We start from the raw sequence: 22,508 nt of genomic DNA on the forward strand, positions 1-22,508 counted from the left end.
CTTCCAGACTCCAGACCAATTAGCATATACCATACTACATATAAAAGCAGTCAAACACAATCAAAGCAAGTTAACCACATGTGAGAAAAAATGTCACACAAAGTCTAAGCTTGAGCCAGTCATTAAGCGATCACTGATCAAATCTTGCTGATCAAACCTTGCTGATCAAACTTTGTTGAGGAATAACTTTTCTTAAATCAAAATTTTATCATCAACTAGTTATTTCAAGTGGGTATTGATATAGAAACTGGTATCTTATTTTCAAATCTTATACAATTAATAAGTAAGAATTTTTCTAATATTTTTTTTTCAAGGATCAGTGAACAATGAAATGATGAGGATGATAACAATGGTGAAGAAAACGGAAGTGAGTGTGACATTTAAAAAGAGTTATCTACCTTCTTCAACCTCTCCCAGAGATTTCTGGAGCTGTCCATGTCTGGTCTCAAGCCTCTCGCGTTCCTCCTCAATCTCTCTCAGCTGGGTAGCCAGGGAACGGTTCTGTTGGATGGTATCATCCTGTAACATAAAACCACAGGGTTTAGAGGCTATTCAGCTTATAAACAGGAGTACAATAAGATAATACACAAGCTACAATTAAGTACATGGTATTAAGCATATACATACGAGCTAAAATCAGATAGTATTCTGCTTGTGCATACAGGATACAGTTCTGCAGCTATCCAGCTTTTAAATACTGCATAATGGGAAATTTTTGCCAGTAATATATTCTCCCTTCACTGGTAAAATCTATGTTCACGCAGTGTTAATTTCGCCCTTAACATATAATAACTATATAGGGTATGCTGTTTTCTTAATTCACCGCTATGATCAATTCGCCCTCATTGCAAAGGTCGAAAAAGACAAAAATTAAACTACGGCCAAAATTTCCAGTATACAGTACAAGATATAATCACAGGTTTTCTGGTTATCAATGAATATAATCCGATGCAGGTAGCTGTTTAGAAGGTTCCCAGCTCACATATATTTGATACAATCAAAGAGACTTCAGTTTAAATACACGATCATTGTACATATATTTTCTGGAGTTAACATGATCAAATTACATATATTGGAAACAATCCTTGAGTCTTGGCAGGTGAGCTAAAATATTGATTTACCCTCTCTCGCTCGGCTCCGGCTAGCTGCTGTACGAAGTCCCTAAGAGCCATCCTGACTGCCTCAGGATCCACGTCAAGTGGAGCCACCTCACGAGAGTACTCCAGCCTCCTGGGCGAGGCTCCGCGGGAGCCAAGGCGGGTCGGGCTACCCATACGCTCTGGGGATCCAGTCCTGGGGATGGGACTGCCACGTCCTTCTGTGGTGGTGGAGTAAGTGCTCTCAAAACCTGTAACAGAGAGAACACCACATCAGATTCTATCACAGACCTAGACAATTACAATTACAATTACGAACACCACGATAGGGCCATGTAAAATTGTTTTCACAAATAAAAAAAACTGTTTTCACAATTATTTGTAAATGTAAAGTTAATATTATCCAAATTATTTTTTTTCTATTTTTTTCATAATCTTGTCTTTATCAAACCTTAACAATTAATTGGCTAAAAAATAAAATCAAGATGAAACAAAAAGAAGGTAAATTAACCACACATATTGGTTACCACTTAACAATGCCATGAACATTTTGTCTCTCTCATATTCATCAAAGTCAAACTTTTCATGAAGTAAGCTTGTACATGTAGTACAAAATTACCTTTGGTGGGTGAATTAGGTCGGGACCTGCGGGGGCTAGGTGTACGTGACCTGGTTGGGCTGCGTGCACGTGGCATCTCCTGACGGAATCCAATTGTCCTGCGCAGACTGGACACAATGCTGCTAAGCTTGAACTCAACATCACGCTTGGCTCCCTCCAGCCTGGCCAGGGTTGCCTCAAGGGCGTTGACGCGACCCTCAGCACCGCTAAGCCTCAGTTTCAGCTCAGCTGCTTCAGCGCCAGTTTGCTCCAGGCTAATTTCCAGATTATGTGAGCGGTCCTCGAGTTTCTTTTCAGAACGGCGACTGTCCTCCAAAGCCATCTGGTAGTCTTTCTCCTTCAGGTGTGTTTCGTCAGCAAGCTCACCCATCTTGCGTTGGAGGTTGGCGAATTCCTTACGCAGAACTTCCCTGCTGGCCTCTGTCTCCACAACCTTAATACAGAGAGGAGCATACAGAGTTAGTGTCTCTTTACAACGCTTTTAATTATAACATAGGTGAAAAAACAACAAATTTGTATTTGATATTTTATATTTCCAAGCCCCAATGCTTGACGTGTTCTGAAATGCAACTTTCCTTAAGAAGGGACCTTGGTAGAAATATCACATCTTTCTTATCTATTTACTGTTCTTCCATCAGTACAAACTTATTGGTCTTCTCTTGGTACTTTGTATACCCCCCACATCAAGAACCTATGATGCTACCACCCGGGTCAACAAGAGTTGTTAATATAGACTGGTCAATTTTGTTTCATTATATTCCCTGTTAACACAACGGATACTGATCTTCCATCTCTGTAAGCTACACCTACCTTCTGTTTGAGGTCAAACGAGTGTCTGCGAGCCTCCTCTTCCTTCTCCTCATCACGGGCAACTCTGACTTGGAGGTCAGACACCTCGTTACCAAGTTTGTTTCTCTCTCCGTCCAACAGCTTGATCTGGCGACGAAGATCCTGGAGCTCACGGCGAGCCTCCAAACGAGCACGCTCAACCTCGCGCAGACTGCAACGCAGGTCACCAGCCTCCTTTTGAACAACAGCCTTTTGTTCCTCCAACACTAGAACATAACATAAATGGCTAGGTCACTGTTCTTAAATAACATTTTACTCATCAATTATTTAAATTATCTTTCATGTAATGAATTCAATTTTTAATTTAAAATTATAATTTTCTTTGCAAAATTGAATACCTGAATTTTCCAATATTACCTCCAAAAGCTGTTTTTCTTAAAAGCATTTTGAGTAAACTTGATTTATTTTTTGAACATTTTTGCAACACTCTTTGCCCCACTTAGTTGTTACCATTGCATCTCTAACCTATATACCCACTTTATATTTAACTTTGTTAAATTCAACCTTCCTTTTCAGATTTTATTTGCTGTAAGCATTGACACATTTCTAACAAGTGTTGAAGTTGGCAGATGATAAAACTTGGTCAGAAAATGATAAATAGTGACAAGTTCAGAGATCATGCATACCTGCTCCCCTCTGTCTGTGGTCACAAAGAGACCTGTTCAGATCAATCTTATCACATTCATTCTTCTTCACGGTGGAGCGGAGTTCCTCTGCTGTCTTGATAACCGTGTCCTTCTCACGGATTTCATCATTCATGTTCCTCTTCAGCTCGACCATGTCCTTCCTCATCAGCTCCCTGATCTCATCACCTGTAACAGGTAGGTTGGATCAAGGTCAAAGGTTATACATTAAGGTCAAAGGATGTATACAGAGGTCAAACCAACATACTAGTTGTGCAACAAACGTAACATCAAGGTCAAAGTTTACATAGGTCAAATGAGGTCAGCATTTATACTGAAATGTCAAACTATAAGGTCATAGTTTGTAAACAAAACTAAAAACAAATCTGAGGATCAGGCACTCTACTGAATTTCACAACTTAGTTTTTTATCTTTTGTGATTCTATCATTTTATATATTCTGAAGTTTTATTCTAAAGTGTCCTTTTTATTGTCCTTTACAAAATTACAACGAACTGGTATGGTTTCTCACCCTCTCTGATCTTCCTGTTAGAATCAATGAGGTCCCTGCGGATGTTGTCACGATTCTCTTCCACCAGTTTGAGCTGTGTCTTCAGCTCAGCAACCTCACTCTGGGCAGCCTCTCTTTGGCGGTCGAGGTCACGGATAGCATTGTTCAGGTCTTTCACCTCCTTCTCGTGGCACTCACTACATGAAACAAACAAACTTTATATAGCTACCCAGTTCTATTCTCCATGGCATACAATTTGAGTAGAACTGCTCAGAAGTTTTGTGCTTATACATTTTCAGAACAAGTTCTTTGTAGCATGATAAATGTCAAAATTTGACTGAGGGTGAAATGTAGAAGTGGTTATAAAAGACAGGACTATTCACACAAATACTGGAAAACAAGGGCTTACCACTTCTCCTCAAACTGTGATCTGAAGTTCTTGAGCTCAGAGTTGAGGGCGTTGATGTTGGTGCGGTCCTGCTCCTGTCGTGACTGATACTCGCGCTTCAGACGTTCGTACTCCACGTTCGATGAGGCCAGATCCATGTTCAGGTTGTTGTTCTTTTCAGCCAGAGTGCTCTTCTCTTGCTCCAACAATGACATTGTCTGTAACAGAAAATAGAAAATTATAGCTAATTTCCCTGCTTTTCAATTTGGAAAAGGTCTTATCTGCGAAAGACTGAAACAAACACTTAAAATTTGGCAATAATTCTTTTTACTATTTCTCATTTAAAAAAACAATAAAAATACATGTATTTTGCTCAAAAATAAATAAATTCTTTTTTCATATTGCCAATTGAAACTTAAATGATACTGAAATCAACAGAAACAAGGGAGACTATTCTTAAGGATTAGAGACACTGCACATGGAATCTTTTAGTATTGGGGAAAAAATATGCAATTTTGTACCAACCTGTAAATAACATATTTCTATGTTATTATCAGCCCTACCATGAGTCAGACTACACTAAATAGACTTTAATGATGGCAAATCATCTATGCTTCATCATTGATTCACATACACACCTGTTCAGCTTTGTGCACAAATTTTGTTTTCATCATAGGGAATCAATATTACGTGACTTTAAATTCTAGATTTGTTTTTCTTTGTCAGATGCTCTACATTAAATGTTGTCTGTATTTTGTAATAACACAGTTAAACTGTAGTGTTGTATAGATGTATATTGTGTAATGGTATTATAATGTGTATACTATTACACTACACTCCAGTAGATAATCAGGATGATCAATATTTCATCAACATACGTTACCATTCATAGAAACACATTGAAAACATCTTCATGTTCAAATTATATTGTATTAATATGTTCTTATATATTCAAGGTTTATTTCATTGAAAAGTCATTCTGAATAATATTGAAAAGAAATGCTGCTTGGGCAAATAATCAATATGTTCTTCCCCAAAGTACCTGTTCCTGATTGAAAATTCTTTGTGAATAATATTGAAAAGAAATGCTGCCTGGGCAAATTATGATTATGTTCTTTTTGGCGGTACCTGTTCTTGGTTGAAAATTCTTTATGAATAATACTGAAAAGAAATACTGCTGGACATCAAGATCATAATATTTTTCACCTTTCACTAGTGATTGCTAGGATTATTCACGAATTTCAGCTTACAAACGACCTTACAGAATTTATCACCTGATAATAGCTTTTCTACAGTAAAATATTAGTCATTGATTGAGTTGTCTTACCTGCTGCTTGTCATTCTCAGCCATGAGGAGGGAGTTGTCACGGTCCCTCTGTAGGTTTGCTAGTTCCTCACCGAGCTCCTCGCGTTCGCGGTCAGCCCGCATCATCAGGTCCTCCTTCTCCATGGCGTGCTGATGGAGTACCTCATCACGCTCGTTCTCGTACTCCTGGCGCTGTACTTCCTGTAAAACAACATAGATGACCAATTAGTAAAGAAACCGTCACATTAACTCATTCACCCCTTAAATTTCATAATGAACTATTCCAACCTTTGAACTGGAAGAGTTCAAATGTTTCTTAAGGGGTGAATTTTTACTTACATCAAGCTTGGCTATATAACTGCACAGTAAATATTCAGATTTGTAAAATTTTAACTTAATCATGATTTCAGGGTTCAGGTAACAACATCTGTTTGAACCTACCCTCTCCCTGGTCAGCCTTTCCACATCCTCCTCGTGGGTCTGCTTCTCCTGAGTGAGAGCCATCTGCATGTCACGCTCCAGCTGGGCGAGGCGTTTGTTGAGCTCCTCCTTCTGATGCTCAAACTTCTCGATGTCTGCCTCCTTTTCTTTCATCAGGCGGTTTATCTCAGCTGAACATTTTTGTAAACAATAATGAAAAGCTAAAAAAAAATCGTGACTTTCACACATTCCGGATATACTTAGTCTAATAGGGTCTCTTCAACTAAGCAAACACTATGTATTAAAGCTTATGAGTAATTACAGGGAAGCAGCAAATATGTTTTATAACACGAACATCGCTGAAATACCTATAACTTGTATAAAAAGTTGGACATTATGGCATATACCATTACAGCATAAAATTTCATTATCCTTTCATTGTTTGTCTGGCAAAACTAGGTTTGAAGATATATCAAGGGAGAATGGTAAAGGAATGGTTCAGAGGAAAGGAACCTTGAAATATGTTCGCCCTAAGTGAGGTGGTAAACAGTGTGACGTACCTTGTAGATTCTCCTTCCTGATGATCAGTTCCTGGTTCTCGCCCTCCAGCTGTTCCTTACGGACCTCCAGAGCCTGGGCCTGCTGAGTCACCTCATAGAGGGCGCTCTCCAGGCTGTCCTTCTCGCTGCGGAGAGCTGCGATCACCTCGCTCTGTTGGCGGTTCTCACGCTCTGTGGCGGTGACCTGGACGATAAGCTCGCCCTTATCTTGTGTAAGGATCTCTTTCTCCTTGGCCACTCGGACATAGTTACTGCTCTGGCGTTCGACCTCCTTACGGGTAGTAAGAAGCTCCTCGGCCAAAGCCTGCTTCTGTCTGCTGGTCTGTAACAGCAAAGGTCAAGGTCAAACACTGGTTCAACATCATTTGTAACCACTTCAATTTTTGATGCAAAATAAGTAAGTTTATAAATCTGTTTACACTCAGTATATCCATCAAATTAATATCTCTTCTCAAAGATTTTTTTAATCTGTTCGAAACTGGGAAGAAACAGGTAATATATCTTGATGTTTTAGATCTGTTAGTGTGGTCCTTTCTTAGTTAGTACAAGACTTACAGCATTGAAGCTTTCTGTGACCTCTCCCTTCTCTCTGTTCAGGGCTCCAATCTCATCCTCCAACTGTTGTCTGGTCATCTCACTCAACTCCAGGGTCTGGTTCAGGCCTGAAATCATCAACCTCACAATCGTCAAGATAACAGCCAAAATGTCAATGACAAATACCAACAATCCAGGTCAATGAAGTATCTAATGCTTAAACAGAGTCAGGAGATATTGCTGGACAACTGGGCCTAATATACTTAAATTTGAATATATAAAATGTAAATTTCGATTTTTCTATTTTTTGTGAGACATGTTGCACACTTTTATGACTTGTAATTATATAATTTGAAATTGGATGGAACTTACCCATCTTCTCTGTATCCAGGTCCATCTTCTCCTGTTCCACTCGGACAAGCTCCTCTCGGATACCAGTCTTCTCCTGCTCCAAGAGCTGCTTCTCTCCGGCCAGACTGGCCTTCTCAGATTCCATCTGCGACAGAGGACAACGTATACAGAGTCAGGGCCAGAGGACATCATATACATAGTCAGGGCCAGAGGACAACATTTAAAGAGTCAGGACCAGAGGACATCATATACATAGTCAGGGACAGAGGACATCTAATATATTTGGTGCAGAAAACATCACAGACATAGTTAGGGCCAGATAACATAATCTATATAAGCATTGGGGACAGATAATATCATAAATACGGTCAGAACCAGAAGACATTATATATTCAGAATCAGGGCCAGAGAGTGTCATTTACATAGTCAGAACCTGAAGACATCGTAAACATAGTCAGGGCCGCACAGGACATCATATATACAAAGTCAGGGTCAGTGGACATCATATACATAACCAGTGCCAGAGGACACCATGTACAGCTTGGTTTCATATGCACGGTCAGGGCCAGAATACAGAGGAGTTGGGACCAGTATTTTTATAAATTGAGAGAGAAAAACCTCACAGTCAGCGGAAATCACTCAAATGGTCAACAAGTTGTTTCGATAGGAATAGTCAACAATTGAGACACAATATTTCATACTGAAGTAAACTTATGCATACCTGCATGATGATCTTGTTGAGCTCAATCTTGTCCTGGCCAAGTCCTTCATTGAGAGCCTGCATCTTAAGGAGGGCGTCCCTGAGGCCAGCATCCTCAGTCTGGGTACGGTTGATTTCCAGCTCTAAGTCAGCCTTCTGTAGCTCGGCCTTTGACAGGGTGTCCGCTGTTATAAGACAGATACATTCTACTTGAAAGGCACTGTAATCAAGTATGACCAAGCTACCCTAGTGTTGTGTACAACCTAATGAGGTAGCATGTCAATCAATAATGTTAGTGTATAAACAAAAATAGGATTACTTTTTAAATAAATACTAAAAAAGATTCCTCAAGTTCAATAATTCGTACAATATGTCATTTCTACACACATATCCCTTTAAATTATAATTAATTTCACTTTTGGATGTGCTCAGCCTCAGTAACTGGAATACAGGATGAATGACTTACAGATTTCTCCCCTCTGCTGTTCCAGAACCTCTTTGTCCAGGAGGGCCCGGTTGAGTGCTTCCTTAGTGGAGACCAGTTCTTCCTTCAGAGTACTGATCTTGTGCTCCAGCTGGTCGATCATACGGTGGCTGTAGGTAAAAAAAAAAAAAATCAAGTTCAATAAAATTAATTTAAATCTTATAATCTTACATAACTTCAAAAAGCGCTAGTTAAGATTTCATCAATTTTGAATAAGTTCAATAATGTTTGTTTTAGGATTTTATAAATTTTAAGCAAGTCCAAAAAGAAAGGTCAGGAAGTTTGGTTGACAAAAAATTTACTAAACTATATTAAAAGACTACAGCACAATGGATATGTACTGCAAAATTTCAGTAGATACACAATACCAATTTTAAGCAGAACTCATAAATACAATAGTGTACAAAATAAAAAGTTTTTAAGACTGAGGTAAATGCAGGATTTCTTTCAATTGATGGAAAATTATTTCAGATTCATTCTTATGGCTTAAAGTACAGTATATTTACAATGACATAAAATGCTGAAGTTTATTTCCTTTGAGACATGATGTAACATGCGTGTGTTTATTTCTTACTTATGTAGGCTTACATTGACGCATGTATCGGTCATGTATTGGGCTATAGTCCTAACACATGTCCTTACAAACTAACCACCTGCAAATAGTCGTATTCAACCTGAACTTAATTCACAGACTTTTTTTCCAAAATCAATACCCATTTTATCAAATTCTGACAACCTGATGCCGAATTGAAGACCAGCTACACTTTAAAACATAATTCTATTTATATCTGTTTTCAAATTCACCTGTATGTTTCTCTATCCGAAATTTTAAATGTCATTTAAATTTCAATCCCAGGATTTTAATAAGTTTAGCCCATCACTTTCAGCTGTGTATTGTCCTTCTTTGATCTCAACCAATCTGTTACGGTAAAACGAGTTTCGGGGTTAAATTTTAGATAAAACTGTTGTCCCACTGGCTTGCTGGTTGAACAGACAATTCACAATGAACATATTCTAGTAAAATTTCATTTGATCTCCAATGAGAAGCTTGTATTTGTATTAGATTCAAAGATATCCTTATGTAATCTGTGATTTTGGACACCTAGTGTGAAATTGAACGTAGATATAAAACTGTTGACTTGCCCGCCAGTAGGTAGGTGCAACATGTGCCCTGATTAAATCGTTGCCATCAGAAGTTCAATATCTACATAGATCACTTATCAGAATGGATTTATTTCGTTCCCTGTATGTGCTACATTAGGTTTGAGTGATTTACAATTCAAGCACAGATAAATCCTTCCCCTTCATTTGGTTCCTGGTGCTTTGTCAAGTAGCCCAAGTTAAAGTAATTCTATGGAACACACTGCTGAGTATGCACTTTATAGATAAGACCTTACTAACTTGATTGTTAGCTGATTTTAACTGTGATTTCTGCTATATTTGTTTATTTTCATAGTAACATTGATAATACATTATTCTCAAGGATTTTAAACTTAATAAACCTCTATCCAATTTATTTTATTTTATCTATATTTACTGAAGAGCATATATAAGGGGCCGTGGTGGCCGAGTGGATCAGGCGTCTGACCGTCTACGATCACTAGCCCTCCACCACTGGGTCGTGGGTTCGAGGCCTACATGGAACATTTGCCAGCTACTGGCCGCAGGTCAGTGGGGGTTTTTTTCCGGGAACTCAGACATTCCTCAACCACCAAAACCTGGCACGTCCTTAAATGACCATAGCTGTTGTTAGGACACAAAACACAACCAATCCAAACCAAGGATCATTTACAGGCCAATACCTACGGTGTTTTTATTTCTCTTTGACCTACCTCCTATCGTTCTCCTTCATCTGACGGTCCTTATCCTTGGCAACGTCGTCACGTTCATCCTCCATGTTGTCCCGTTGCCGTTGGACATCGGTGTTTGCAGCCTTAAGTTTCTCATTCTCCTGTTGCAGACAGTCAATCTGGTCGTTGAGTTCCTGGCGAACCTTCTCGAGCTGCGACTTCTCGTTTCCTGTCAGACTCAGTACGTTCTTTATCCTGTTGCGATCACGGTTGGAATCCTCATGGTCTCTTCTCCTATAATATTAGACAAAACCAGGTCAAAAACTATCTCTCCTCCTATAATATTAGACAGAACCAGGTCAAAAACTATCTCTCCTCCTATAATATTAGACAGAACCAGGTCAAAAACTATCTCTCCTCCTATAATATTAGACAAAACCAGGGCAAAAATTATCTCTTCTGCTATAATATTAGACAAAACCAGGGCAAAAATTATCTCTTCTGCTATAATATTAGACAAAACCAGGGCAAAAATTATCTCTTCTGCTATAATATTAGACAAAACCAGGGCAAAAATTATCTCTTCTGCTATAATATTAGACAAAACCAGCTCAAAAACTATCGCTCCTCCTATAATATTAGACAAAACCAGGTCAAAAATGTTCTCTTCTGCTATAATATTACACCAAAACCAGGTCAAAAACTATCTCTTGTGCTATAATATTAGACAAAACCAGGTCAAAAATTATCTCTTCTGCTATAATATTAGACAAAACCAGGTCAAAAACATTCTCTTCTGCTATAATATTAGGCAAAACCAGGTCAAAAACTATCGCTCCTCCTATAATATTAGACAAAACCAGGGCAAAAATTATCTCTTCTGCTATAATATTAGACAAAACCAGGGCAAAAATTATCTCTTCTGCTATAATATTAGACAAAACCAGCTCAAAAACTATCGCTCCTCCTATAATATTAGACAAAACCAGGTCAAAAACGGTCTCTTCTGATATAATATTAGACAAAACCAGGTCAAAAACTATATCTCCTCCTATAATATTAGACAAAACCAGGTCAAAAATGTTCTCTTCTGCTATAATATTACACCAAAACCAGGTCAAAAACTATCTCTTGTGCTATAATATTAGACAAAACCAGGTCAAAAACTTTCTCTCCTCCTATAATATTAGACAAAACCAGGTCAAAAACGTTCTCTTCTGCTATAATATTACACCAAAACCAGGTCAAAAACTATCTCTTCTGCTATAATATTAGACAAAACCAGGTCAAAAATTATCTCTTCTGCTATAATATTAGACAAAACCAGGTCAAAAACTATCTCTTCTGCTACGATATTAGACAGACAAGGTCATAAATGAAATTCTTCTATAATATTAGACATTTGATTTTTTCTTCAATTATATTAAACAGACAAGGTCATAAATGATCTTTTCTTTCATCATATTAGACAGACAAGGATGTACATGATCATTTCTTTTTCTGCATAAACAGACCAAGTCATATGTATTATCATCAAAACACTGTCCAATCTGACTATTGTTATTGTAAAGTTATATATCTTCACACACAGTCATATGATAACAAGTTCTATTAAATCTCATCATTCCTTAACTTCCTGTGTTTAATACAGTCATTAACTTCCATTCAGTACAATTTGAAATTATCTTTTTCTCAATTTAAAAAAAGTAATTTTCTGATTTATGCTAAGTTTGTTGTTGTGCTTAAAACAAATTTAGCAGATAATTTCACACCAAACTGATATATCTCTTTCTGAAAACACGCATTAAACACTTACGCAATGTCTACTTCTTCCTTCAGATTAAGGATCTGCATCTCCATTCTGCGGCGTTCGTTATCAAGGTCATCAAGGTTTTTCCGGATGACGCAGTTATGATCACGCGTGGCATTAAGCTTGGCGCGAAGTTCTGCCACCTGGAGTTGACGCTTGTTCAAAGCAGCTTGAACTGCTGAGAATGTAGCATCGGCGAAAGCTGGTGACCTTGCGCCTGACAGAGGTGACTTGGACCGACTCCTGATGTATGGTGACCTTGCCCTAGCTGTGGGGGAGATTGACCTTGCCCTTGATGGGGAAGTGCGGCCTCCAGCAGCCTCAGCTGCCTCCTCATCCAGGGGAGCCTCATCAACATCATTCATCACGGCCTCTGCGATGTTACGGAGCGCAAAGTGGACGGATTCAGTTTCCTCTCTCATCTGGCGGGCGGTGTCTGTCTCCGGAAGGTCGTAGCTGCGCTCACCAAGACGAGTCTCCATGTTGCCGATGTTGCGCTGGAGGTTGGAGATGGACTTCTCCCGCTCCTCCAGTTGAATCTTCAGCTTCTCATTCATCATGGTCAGCTCATTTACCCTACAGATCAATACACATACCAGAGGTTAGACATGCAGGCACATAGCTGTCCACTACCTCACATAGGTAACACACACACATCTCCATCTTACGGGACCAGGACAGGTGTAAAATACCTGTATTCATGGACATCAGCAAATTTACAGGTATAAAATACCTGTATACCTGGTCTTCAGCAAATCTACAGTTGTAAAATACCTGTTTACCTGGACATCAGCAAAGCTACAGGTGTAAAATACCTGTTTACTTGGACATCAGCAAAGCTACAGGTGTAAAATACCTGTATACCTGGACATATCTGGACATCAGCAAATCTACAGTATAAGTCTTGTATCACCTGTATATTACTGACACTAGTAAAGATCAAAGATTTGTGTTGTCTGTGCCTTACTTACAATAGTAAACAAGTCTGCAGAACCCATGTCTATGAATAATGTAGGACTCTAAAACAATGTATTCCTGTCACATCACAACTGTTTAAGATCAATTCATACCTCCTTTAACTAAAACTATCAACAGTTCATGTACAAGGGTTACAAGCTCTGAAAAGTTCAAGATTCAAATCTATCAGTATTTATTTTACATTGAGAAAATACTCCAAACTTAAGTCAAACAGGAGAAGATTCCTGACAGTGCATATATATATATATGAGCACTGTCTATAAGGAAGACTCTAGAAATATAGGATCTCTGATAAAAACCAGACCATATATATATAATTGAGTAGGTTTTGCATAACTGATCACTGAGGAATCTGTACATTAGGGGATACCCGGGAACACCAATAGAAGCCACGCTGTAGCTGTGAAACACATCTACTGGACTACTACACAGATATAGCAAGAATTCTCAATGGATTTTTCTTATGCATACATTATTTATAGGGATGAACAGAAATAGTACACAAACAGTTACATTGTATGTATGTACACTAAATCTCTCCGGGTCAAGGTCTAGGGTAGAAACTAGTTATAGATTGAGCTCACTGTATTGGTGTTTGTATGTAAAACCACTGCTACAGAAGTAGGAAAGATATAGCATAGATATTAACAAGTTTACATTTAAACATAGGTGAATTTTTTAACGATATTTTGACAAGAACCAATATGTGCAATTATCCTGCTCATCTGAAAGAAACATAATCACTGATTCTCCACCTGAACCAAATCCTGTTTCTTATGAACTTGGTTTAATATTGTCAAAAGATGACCCAGGGTCTGCGTTACCGTAAAAACTTACTTGGCGTTGAGCTCAGCGCTGTGAACGTCATAGCGACTCTGAGTCTCTCCCACCTCACGGATCTTCTCCCTCAACTGTGACTCGATAGACGTACGGTCAGCTCGCTCACGGTCAAGGAGAACCTATCGGTGAAAAATAAAAACAGTTAAATTGCCCAAGTTATATTCATTTCAACAAGAGTTTCATTTTCAGAACAGGAAATTTGTAATGTTACCAAAAAATGGCTATGATAGTAAAATCACATCCTGGAGGAGGAAAAAGTGGTTTTCGTAAAATGTTTACGTTTGGTAGTTCAGACATGAAGATATATCAACAAAAAACGTGTTAGAACAATTTGAGAATGCTGTCACCACACATAGTATGGGTTATAGGGTACACGTACCTGAGAGGATGTCTCTGAGTTACGCATGTTAGCGCTGAGGTTGAGACAGGCAGAATGCACACTGCGGGAGGCCTTGATGACATCAGCGCGGACATGTGACATGTCACGCTCTGTGGCCGTCTTCAGCTCCCCGAAACTGCGCCGAAAAGAGACTACCTGACGCCACAGATTCAAAAGGCGTCCATGCTCAGCACTGAAGTACTCGTTGAAAGACTGGAAATAAATCAGCATTGTATCATTAGTCTGAAAGTGTTTTCACTAAAACAATTAGTAGTAAATGACAAATAATTCCGAAGATACATTAACTGTGCCAAACGTGTTAATATTTTGTCTGACATTACAAATTGATCATCAGTTACACTAAATATTGTATCACAAAAGCAAATCTGTCCTCCCAGTTTTCCATCAATTAACCCTTTCACCACTGTAGACATTAATGGACTCATCCATATCAATGCATGGTAGAGTCTACTAAAGTTATATAGGGATGAAAGGGTAAATAGTTTGGGTAATCACACAGGTTGTTTTGTGTCGACTTACCTGTTCCTCTTCCCTCCACTCGTTCTCCTTGATGTCGAGCTCCTCACGTGCTCGCTGCCAGTCCTGGGTGAGCTTGTGGATGTCGTTGGTGAGGGACTGGTTGGCTACTGTGGCCTGGTCTAACTGTTCCCTCAGCATGGCATTCACATGGGCCAGACTGGCACTCCTGTACGTCAAACAATAAACACTGGTCATCACAAGGTCATCACAAGGTCAAATAATCAACAAGGGTCAGAGGGCAGGAATCAAACACTGCTGATGTAAGTACAAGGAAGTGGTGAATTAAAGAAAAGAAGGTGAAGATACTTTCATATAACGGTAAAGCTAGGCACAGATTGGAGCTGAAATCTCACCACATTTTAATGCTCACTGAGCTCCTATCTTGCGGGTATTAACTAAAAGGATTTTATACATGAAAGATAATTGTACACTTCACATTTGTAAACTACAACGCTGTGCCCTCTGTTACAACGATATTGCTCCATACATTGGTTAAAGAAATTGTTCTATAATCAACAAGAGACCCAGAGGGCCTGTACATCTAATAACTTAGACATGTAGGCAATCATTGCAAGATATTCTCATTATTTAAATATATTACTGCAAATATATTACAGTTCAGGAGAGCTAATAAAACTATAGGCCTCAAATATTACAGAAAAATTGTTTAATATCAACAAAATATATTTCAGAAATCTCAGAAACTTTTTTACCATCATCTTACCCAGTGCACAAGACCTACAATCCCATTTCTCATCTCATTGACTTGTTTAAAGCCATAGTGCTTGGTTTTGATGTCTTTGAAATGACAACCATGTCAGGATATAATCTGATGTTCCAGGTGAACACCTTGTATGTTATCATTCATGGTTGATCTTTATCATTATCACAGCTCAATCTCCCTGCTAACGGTATCCCGTCTGACCACCCTCCCCCTCCCGACCCCACCATCTAACACAGCTATCTCTATAGCCATGCCATCCTCTCATTCTGTCCAAATTTTATTCATAGTGAAACACACTTTCTCCATCCATCACATCCGTCCAAACAACCATTCTCCATCTCTATTGACAAACAATGAATATTTAACCAATGAAATTTCCATATTCTCACCAAAACAGCATAACCGTGTCAAATGGGATTATTCAGATAATGATGTTTGGATTTCCACCATGCAATAAAGTGCATAACGTGGCAGAAACCAGACAAGGATTCAATAGACATGATTATACTCTTATGAACCAGTAATTCATTTAATGCAAAATTAATTACAGGTGAGAACCTGTGTGATTTGTTTATTGTTAGCGACTAATTGCGATGGCGCTCATTAAGACAGTGATGACACTACTGGGCTGATAAGATTGGTGCCTATATCTGCTGATTCAGCATCCTGGTACAATCGTCATGCTTGGTGATCTCGCATCATCTATATTTGATCTGTCCACGATGAGATGTCCCCGGAGACTATATACTAAGCTTATGTAGGATATAGTCACCGTACTGTGAGTCCCTACATTCATGCCTTTTGTCTGTTTTTTCTATGATAGGAATGACTATTCAGCATTTTCCTTTACACAGGACAATATGTCTATCATGGCTGCACAATAAATGACAATATTATTCCAAATAAATTTTCCAAATTTCGTTTTAACTACCACAGAAATTGTTCAGTGCTATAAACTTCACTTTTGCCTTTAGATTATAATGGTATAATGAATCATTTTGATATTACATTAGAGTACAATAATTATTATCAGATCAGTTATATAGCACAAGTACCGGTACTTCATCACGATATTGATCCAACTATGACATTTTATCATAAACAAGCAAGAGCTGTTATACTGTCATATTAAAATACATCAATAATTCCACCATGCTGTACCATTCAAGTCCTATAGTTATGAAATATCAAACAATTTTCCAGTATCCAGTATCCATTTTCGACATTCCATTATGCTTTCATACGCTGACCTGCTCCAACAATATTGACCCGAACTGATGTTACAATGTCGACACTCCTATACGTTTATTTTCCTCCAACATAAAAACCAAATTGATACAGGTCATTGAGTCCGATTCTGTACGAAAAATAAAATATTCATGTCTCTGTCCCGCACTTAAAAAATCGTGCATTGTCGCACAATTGTCGAATGACATTTATCGGAGGTTATAGATTTGACATTAATGTATTCACTAACAATAAACTTTGACAAATTGTCCGAGCCTCACTGTGGGAGGGATGCTGCATTCCTCGGCTCTACAGGCATGGAGCGCTAGATATTTACTACTACACCCAGTTGACAGCCATTTAGACACTGGATATTCAACCAAGTTAGACATAAAAGATTGTGCATGTTGGTGTTCCTGTGTTTTTTACGTTTCTGCATGTATGTGGTGTTTCTGCGTGTGTATAATTTGAGTCATTCCAAGTCCATTTTCCAGAACACTTGACCATTTTCATTATGACATGTACAAATACTTTGTGTATACACACATTGTATGTATAGCAATGATATACATGTATAAACTATCATGAGGCACTCTGACATTGTGTAAATCTAAACTTCACCAGATTTCAATGCTACTGGTTATATTTAACCTAAAACTGTCCTATGATTGTTACAGAAATGGCTCTAAAATAAACTTGATATTATCGACCTCAGATAAGTTGCATAAAGTAACCAAACTGGTCATGTTCACATTTGGATATGGAACCTTCACACAATATGGAGTGACAGATTATATTTATCGTAACATTATAAGAGGCAACCTCCACCCCACCCCTCTCCATTTTATCCCTCCTCATGTCTGTCAAGTTTAAAAAAAAAATGATAAAGAAAGTTACACATACCTCTGCTGTTCCTCCTCCAGCTTTATGGAGACCTGTTCGATATCCATGTTGTTCTCTGTTTCCTGCAGTCTAGAACTCTCAGATGTCTGAAAATACAAACACAACTGGTCACAGACACATCCACTGTATCATATTACAATGTAAATCTAAACAAATCAAAGTGATAATTCACTAAACAACATTAAACTATAATTCAGTCACATACAACTATAAAACCATACAATTTTATCACAGACATCATTATACACAAATTTCATAAAAATACGAACTCGTTATTTTCTCAGGTAGGTTAAATAAGTTGTGTAACTAGTAAATGTAGAAAATTATGTTGTGTCAATTGCTGTGATGACGCCCTTCACAAGGCCAAACAGGTCCGCATTTATCTGTTTAACTCCATAATAAAAGCACCGTTATAACCTAGTATTTCAGGTCATGTTGTGATTGTACCTCTGTGCCCATAAGGGAATAGTACTGTTACAAATACTGCATGATAAGCAATTAAAAAAAAATAAAAACAAACCTGCAATACAGTTTCCGAAAAGGAGCATTAATTGGTGAGTCTACATATCACATTACAAATTTGAGGTCCATGTTAGATAATTGCATTGGTCAAGTTTGATATGTCCTGGTCAAGTTTGATATGTACAGTGGACTTTTGCAGTAACCTTTAATTGCTTGACCATTGGTCGTACAGACACGTTAATGACCTTATTGTGAGCAGTGTGTCGGTCATTACTGGATTAAGTGACCACAACAAGGGAGAGTGCCAACATTGATCACCTAGTCGGGTAGGACATGTCCAGACTGGTGGACACTGGTCAACACTTTCACCTTCACGATTACACAAATGGAAATTGGAATTTTCTTTCTATAACCAATATTCATGATATAATACTTCAGTATGCATATCATTTCTACTGCTCGGTAATCTAAGGGAGTAGTAGAAAGATATGCATATTCAAGTTATGGTGATTATTACATAAATCTTCATTACAATTAAATAATTTACCTCGTAAACACTGACCTTGAAAATGGTAAATAAGAATAATATCTTGTTGCAATAGCGAATTTAATTTTATTAATTTTGATAAATTAAATTAAGCTTTTAATCAAAATATTTTTTTCGTAAAATTCTACAAAATGCTTAATTCCTTTTATTATTTCCTTATTAAACTATTAATAATACAGATTTTATTACATGTGCAATGAAAAAATTAACTGTTAGTGAAAACCAATTTGAAAAAAAAATTAAAAAAAAAATGTGTTCTTCAATGGTGTTATTTTAAGAATTAATCTAAAATAAATCGAATAGGATTTAAAACAAGGAGTTAAATGTGTTAAATGTACAAAGTGGTGCTGGTTAATTTACTTAGTAGCCATGTCTGAACCTACCTTGTTATCAAATCTTATCGTTTGATTTCATGTCTAGAAAATCTGACTGAATGCCAGCACAGACATAAAGAAAGCCTTCAAATTACCAAACACAGAACTTGTACGGTTTTTTATCAGTAATCAGATATATTTGTATATATTTGTAATGGTATAGACCTGTTAGTCTGAATCGACCAAGGTCACCCTGTACCAGGAACAGAAACAAAGTTCCCACACTTTTGATTATACTTGATGACATACAAAAAAATATTTTCTTAGCATTTGTTATATTTCAGACAATATTTGGCAAATCAATTGCAAATTTTAAAATGCAGGAGAAATTTTTATTAAAGGACCAAACTGGCATGTGAAATTGAGAAATGAAATAAATGTTTCATTATTTTAAATAAATCGGTAGACAAATTTGTTTAAGTAACTGAGCAGTCTTTGTTTCATTGAGAATGTGTGCGATATTTAATGTGTAACTAGACTAGAATAGTCAACACGGTGGTGGTGTGCTGGTGGTTTGCCCGTGGCATGAGGTAACAAGATGACGAGGCGATCACCTGTTCGTGATTATACATTCGTTTGTTCTCAGCCTCTGTGTGGTAGACATTTGATCTTCTCCGGTTTTAATTCCACACGATAATTGAACATACCTGATTACACACGCAGGTATTGTGTAACTTTCTAATTTCATTTAACAACTATTAACATGCGAGAGTTAAATGAAATCGTATCAGATATTTTTAACACCACTGATTATTTTCATATTTGCCAAAACATTAACATTTTGGTAGCAAGTACTAATATGTTTTCAAATAAGTAAAAGAAAACAATAAACAAAGAATTTAGTGAAAGAAAAAAAAGAAATGATGTATTGCCAGGTAAGAAAACAATTAACAAATGCCTGAGCAAATAAAATTTCACAAATTTAAAGATTTTTTTTGTTTTTAATTGATACGTTAATTCAATGACTTACACATCTAAAAAATATATATTTTTAATCCATTTCAAATAACAGTATCGCTGCATCAGATTATATATATCTTTCACCCGATTTTTATATTTTTATTTTGTCAACAAAAATTTACTGTCTTAAAATCTGCAGAGGTATTGTTAATCTTCAAAGTTATCTTGTAATATCAGTGCTATCCCAAATTTGAAAACAAATATTTTGCATTATAATTTAAGCCATGATGTAAATATACTAGATCTTACTGAACTTGTCGAACTTAAATTAAGTAAAAGCTTAGGTCTTGCTGAAACTGTGAATTTAAATTAAGGAAAAGCTAAGAATTTTGAAAATCTATCATGTTTTAATCATTTTCCAAAGTGCAGCTGCACCCAAACTGTGGATTAAAAACAAAGAATTTTGCACTGATTGACCTAAGGACTGACCAAAGTATCCAGGTGTTGTAGTTAGTGACCAAGTAGCTCTTCGACTCTTCACTTTTATTTACTATCAGCAAGTTAAGTGGACTTGAGGACCACGTTGGAGAGGGCAATATTTGACCATTGGATCAAACAATCGACCAAACAACCTAACAAGTGAACGGTATAAACTTTGTAGCATTATAATAGACAGCAACTGTTTTCGGCAAATAATCGAAACCTTAACAATACGATTCACCGAATGGGCTCATATAACAGGATCCTACAATCTCTTAACACAAGCTGTACCCGGCTGAGATTCCATTCACTTTCCTCAATATCAGCGAATTCTACGGGTATATTGATTGACCGAGCCCTATTTTCTGGTGTATTGATGTTAGCATTATTCTTGTAATGGTCACACTGAGCCATTAACGTATCTGAGTGAAATCGTGTCCAAACTTGACCACTGATTCCGGAATTCCGGTCTTTTGATCCGTGAAAAAAAAGATTTTTACACCCGATGGTTTCCAGTAAACAAATGAGCATCACCGTAAGTGAGGTTGATAGATAAGCTCTAACACACTACAAATCAACCAGGGTCAAAGCACATGAGCATTTTATTTTTAAACAGAAATCGCTTTATCTTTAATCTTGATTTTCTATTTGTTACTCTGCTGTAGGTACAGACAAGGAGTTCTTATCTTGGCAGCTATCCAATGAACAATGATAAGAAATTTGATAAATCATAACCTTCAAACAATGTAAAAACTTTCCCCTATTTTTGTTATCAGCGTTCAGTATTAGTCAGTCATTTGGTGACCATTAAAGTAAGAAAAGTTTATTAATGCAAGTGTACTGGCATATGAACACATCAGCACACATTCAACTATTTTAACTCATTCACGCTTGAAATTTCATAATGAACTATTCCAACCTTTGAATTGGAAGAGTTCAAATGCGTATTCAGGGGTGAATTGCCATAAGTTGTAAAACTTAAGCAAATAAAGAACTGAACTGAAGTTGAACTGTTTTTGGATACAGGCCTGAGAACCAGGTGAAGTAAATTGCATACAATAAAGATTTGTGAGGTAAAATGTGTATAGCGAAGATTTGCGGGGGGCATTAATAGTAAATATATAACGTGAAATGAATTTAATTTTCTTTGATTTACATAAACTTTCAATGAGTGCTTTGACAACACAAACTTGGTAAGTATTACATACTGACCCACACAACAATAACCGTGATTATACAACACACGTTATAACAGCTGACTCGTGGACACAAACACCCGTACAAACATCACAGTGACATTTAACCACATTTCCTTCCGTCAGCAATCCAATTAACGTAAAGTCTACAAACTTTCCTCATTCAATGCATAAGTAAACTATTTAATTATAAGAATCCTGTTCACCCCATTTTCTAACAGTGACCTTTGATTTGTGACTTTCTTGGTAATTCTATTTCTGTGTGAAGGGATTAATTGTACTTTGATTGAAAGTCACGTACAGGTAAGATATTCCTTTGCTTGCCAATGGGATTGGTTAGAATACAAATTATACCTGTACTGAAGTCATGTTATTTTTTACATAATCTTCAACAGGCACAATTCTAAACACTTCTGCATTGATTTTTATTTTACTTTTTCCTCTAACAAATTTAATCTTAAACATGAATTATCTCCCTTTGGTCCTCTTTATCCTATTTCCCGCCACTCTTTGGACTTTCTCTAGGATGTTTTCTTCGAATACTTATTGTACATTATGATACAATTATCCTGAGATCGTGGTATCAGGATGGTCTTGAATTTTCCTAGCCTATCACAGTATGTAAAATTCAAACATCCTGCAACCATTCAATACTAATTTAATGATTATGATTGGATGTTCGTTGACCTTCACCTTGGCTTTCTATAACGATGTCAGTGTTACATATCTATCATCCATACCAAGGTATGCATTTCCAGAGTGCCACAAACTGTTTCACTGAATGAAAGACATGGGTATCGGTTAAGGTTGCTAGCTTGACATTTCGTGCTCATGACCCTATACTTTGGTAAAAAGACAAAATCAGGCAAAGGTGCAGAAAAGATCAACTAAAAGTTGTAGACATGAAAAAGAAAAAG

The 22,508-nt window shown here is 37.2% G+C and overlaps 1 protein-coding gene across 8 annotated transcripts in view; it reads right to left on the reverse strand.

Moving 5' to 3' along the window:
* The window catches only part of LOC110455279 (rootletin-like), a 128,856-nt gene that overhangs the window by 15,010 nt on the left and 91,338 nt on the right, over positions 1-22,508 (reverse strand). For all 8 annotated transcript variants that reach the window (XM_021505305.1, XM_021505304.1, XM_021505303.1 and 5 more), the window contains 20 exons: positions 17,633-17,718; positions 14,779-14,944; positions 14,239-14,451; positions 13,857-13,978; positions 12,048-12,617; positions 10,274-10,525; positions 8,424-8,551; positions 7,979-8,142; positions 7,279-7,402; positions 6,928-7,034; positions 6,373-6,694; positions 5,834-6,003; positions 5,414-5,593; positions 4,108-4,304; positions 3,720-3,895; positions 3,192-3,377; positions 2,527-2,771; positions 1,717-2,149; positions 1,122-1,348; positions 399-519 (listed from right to left, as the gene is read on the reverse strand). In XM_021505305.1, the coding sequence (XP_021360980.1) occupies positions 399-519; positions 1,122-1,348; positions 1,717-2,149; positions 2,527-2,771; positions 3,192-3,377; positions 3,720-3,895; positions 4,108-4,304; positions 5,414-5,593; positions 5,834-6,003; positions 6,373-6,694; positions 6,928-7,034; positions 7,279-7,402; positions 7,979-8,142; positions 8,424-8,551; positions 10,274-10,525; positions 12,048-12,617; positions 13,857-13,978; positions 14,239-14,451; positions 14,779-14,944; positions 17,633-17,718 (4,189 nt within the window). The remainder of the gene's footprint in view (positions 1-398; positions 520-1,121; positions 1,349-1,716; positions 2,150-2,526; positions 2,772-3,191; positions 3,378-3,719; positions 3,896-4,107; positions 4,305-5,413; positions 5,594-5,833; positions 6,004-6,372; positions 6,695-6,927; positions 7,035-7,278; positions 7,403-7,978; positions 8,143-8,423; positions 8,552-10,273; positions 10,526-12,047; positions 12,618-13,856; positions 13,979-14,238; positions 14,452-14,778; positions 14,945-17,632; positions 17,719-22,508) is intronic.

This window comes from Mizuhopecten yessoensis, unplaced genomic scaffold, assembly GCF_002113885.1.
Source record: "Mizuhopecten yessoensis strain PY_sf001 unplaced genomic scaffold, ASM211388v2 scaffold8195, whole genome shotgun sequence".
NCBI classification, from domain to species: Eukaryota; Metazoa; Mollusca; class Bivalvia; order Pectinida; family Pectinidae; genus Mizuhopecten; species Mizuhopecten yessoensis.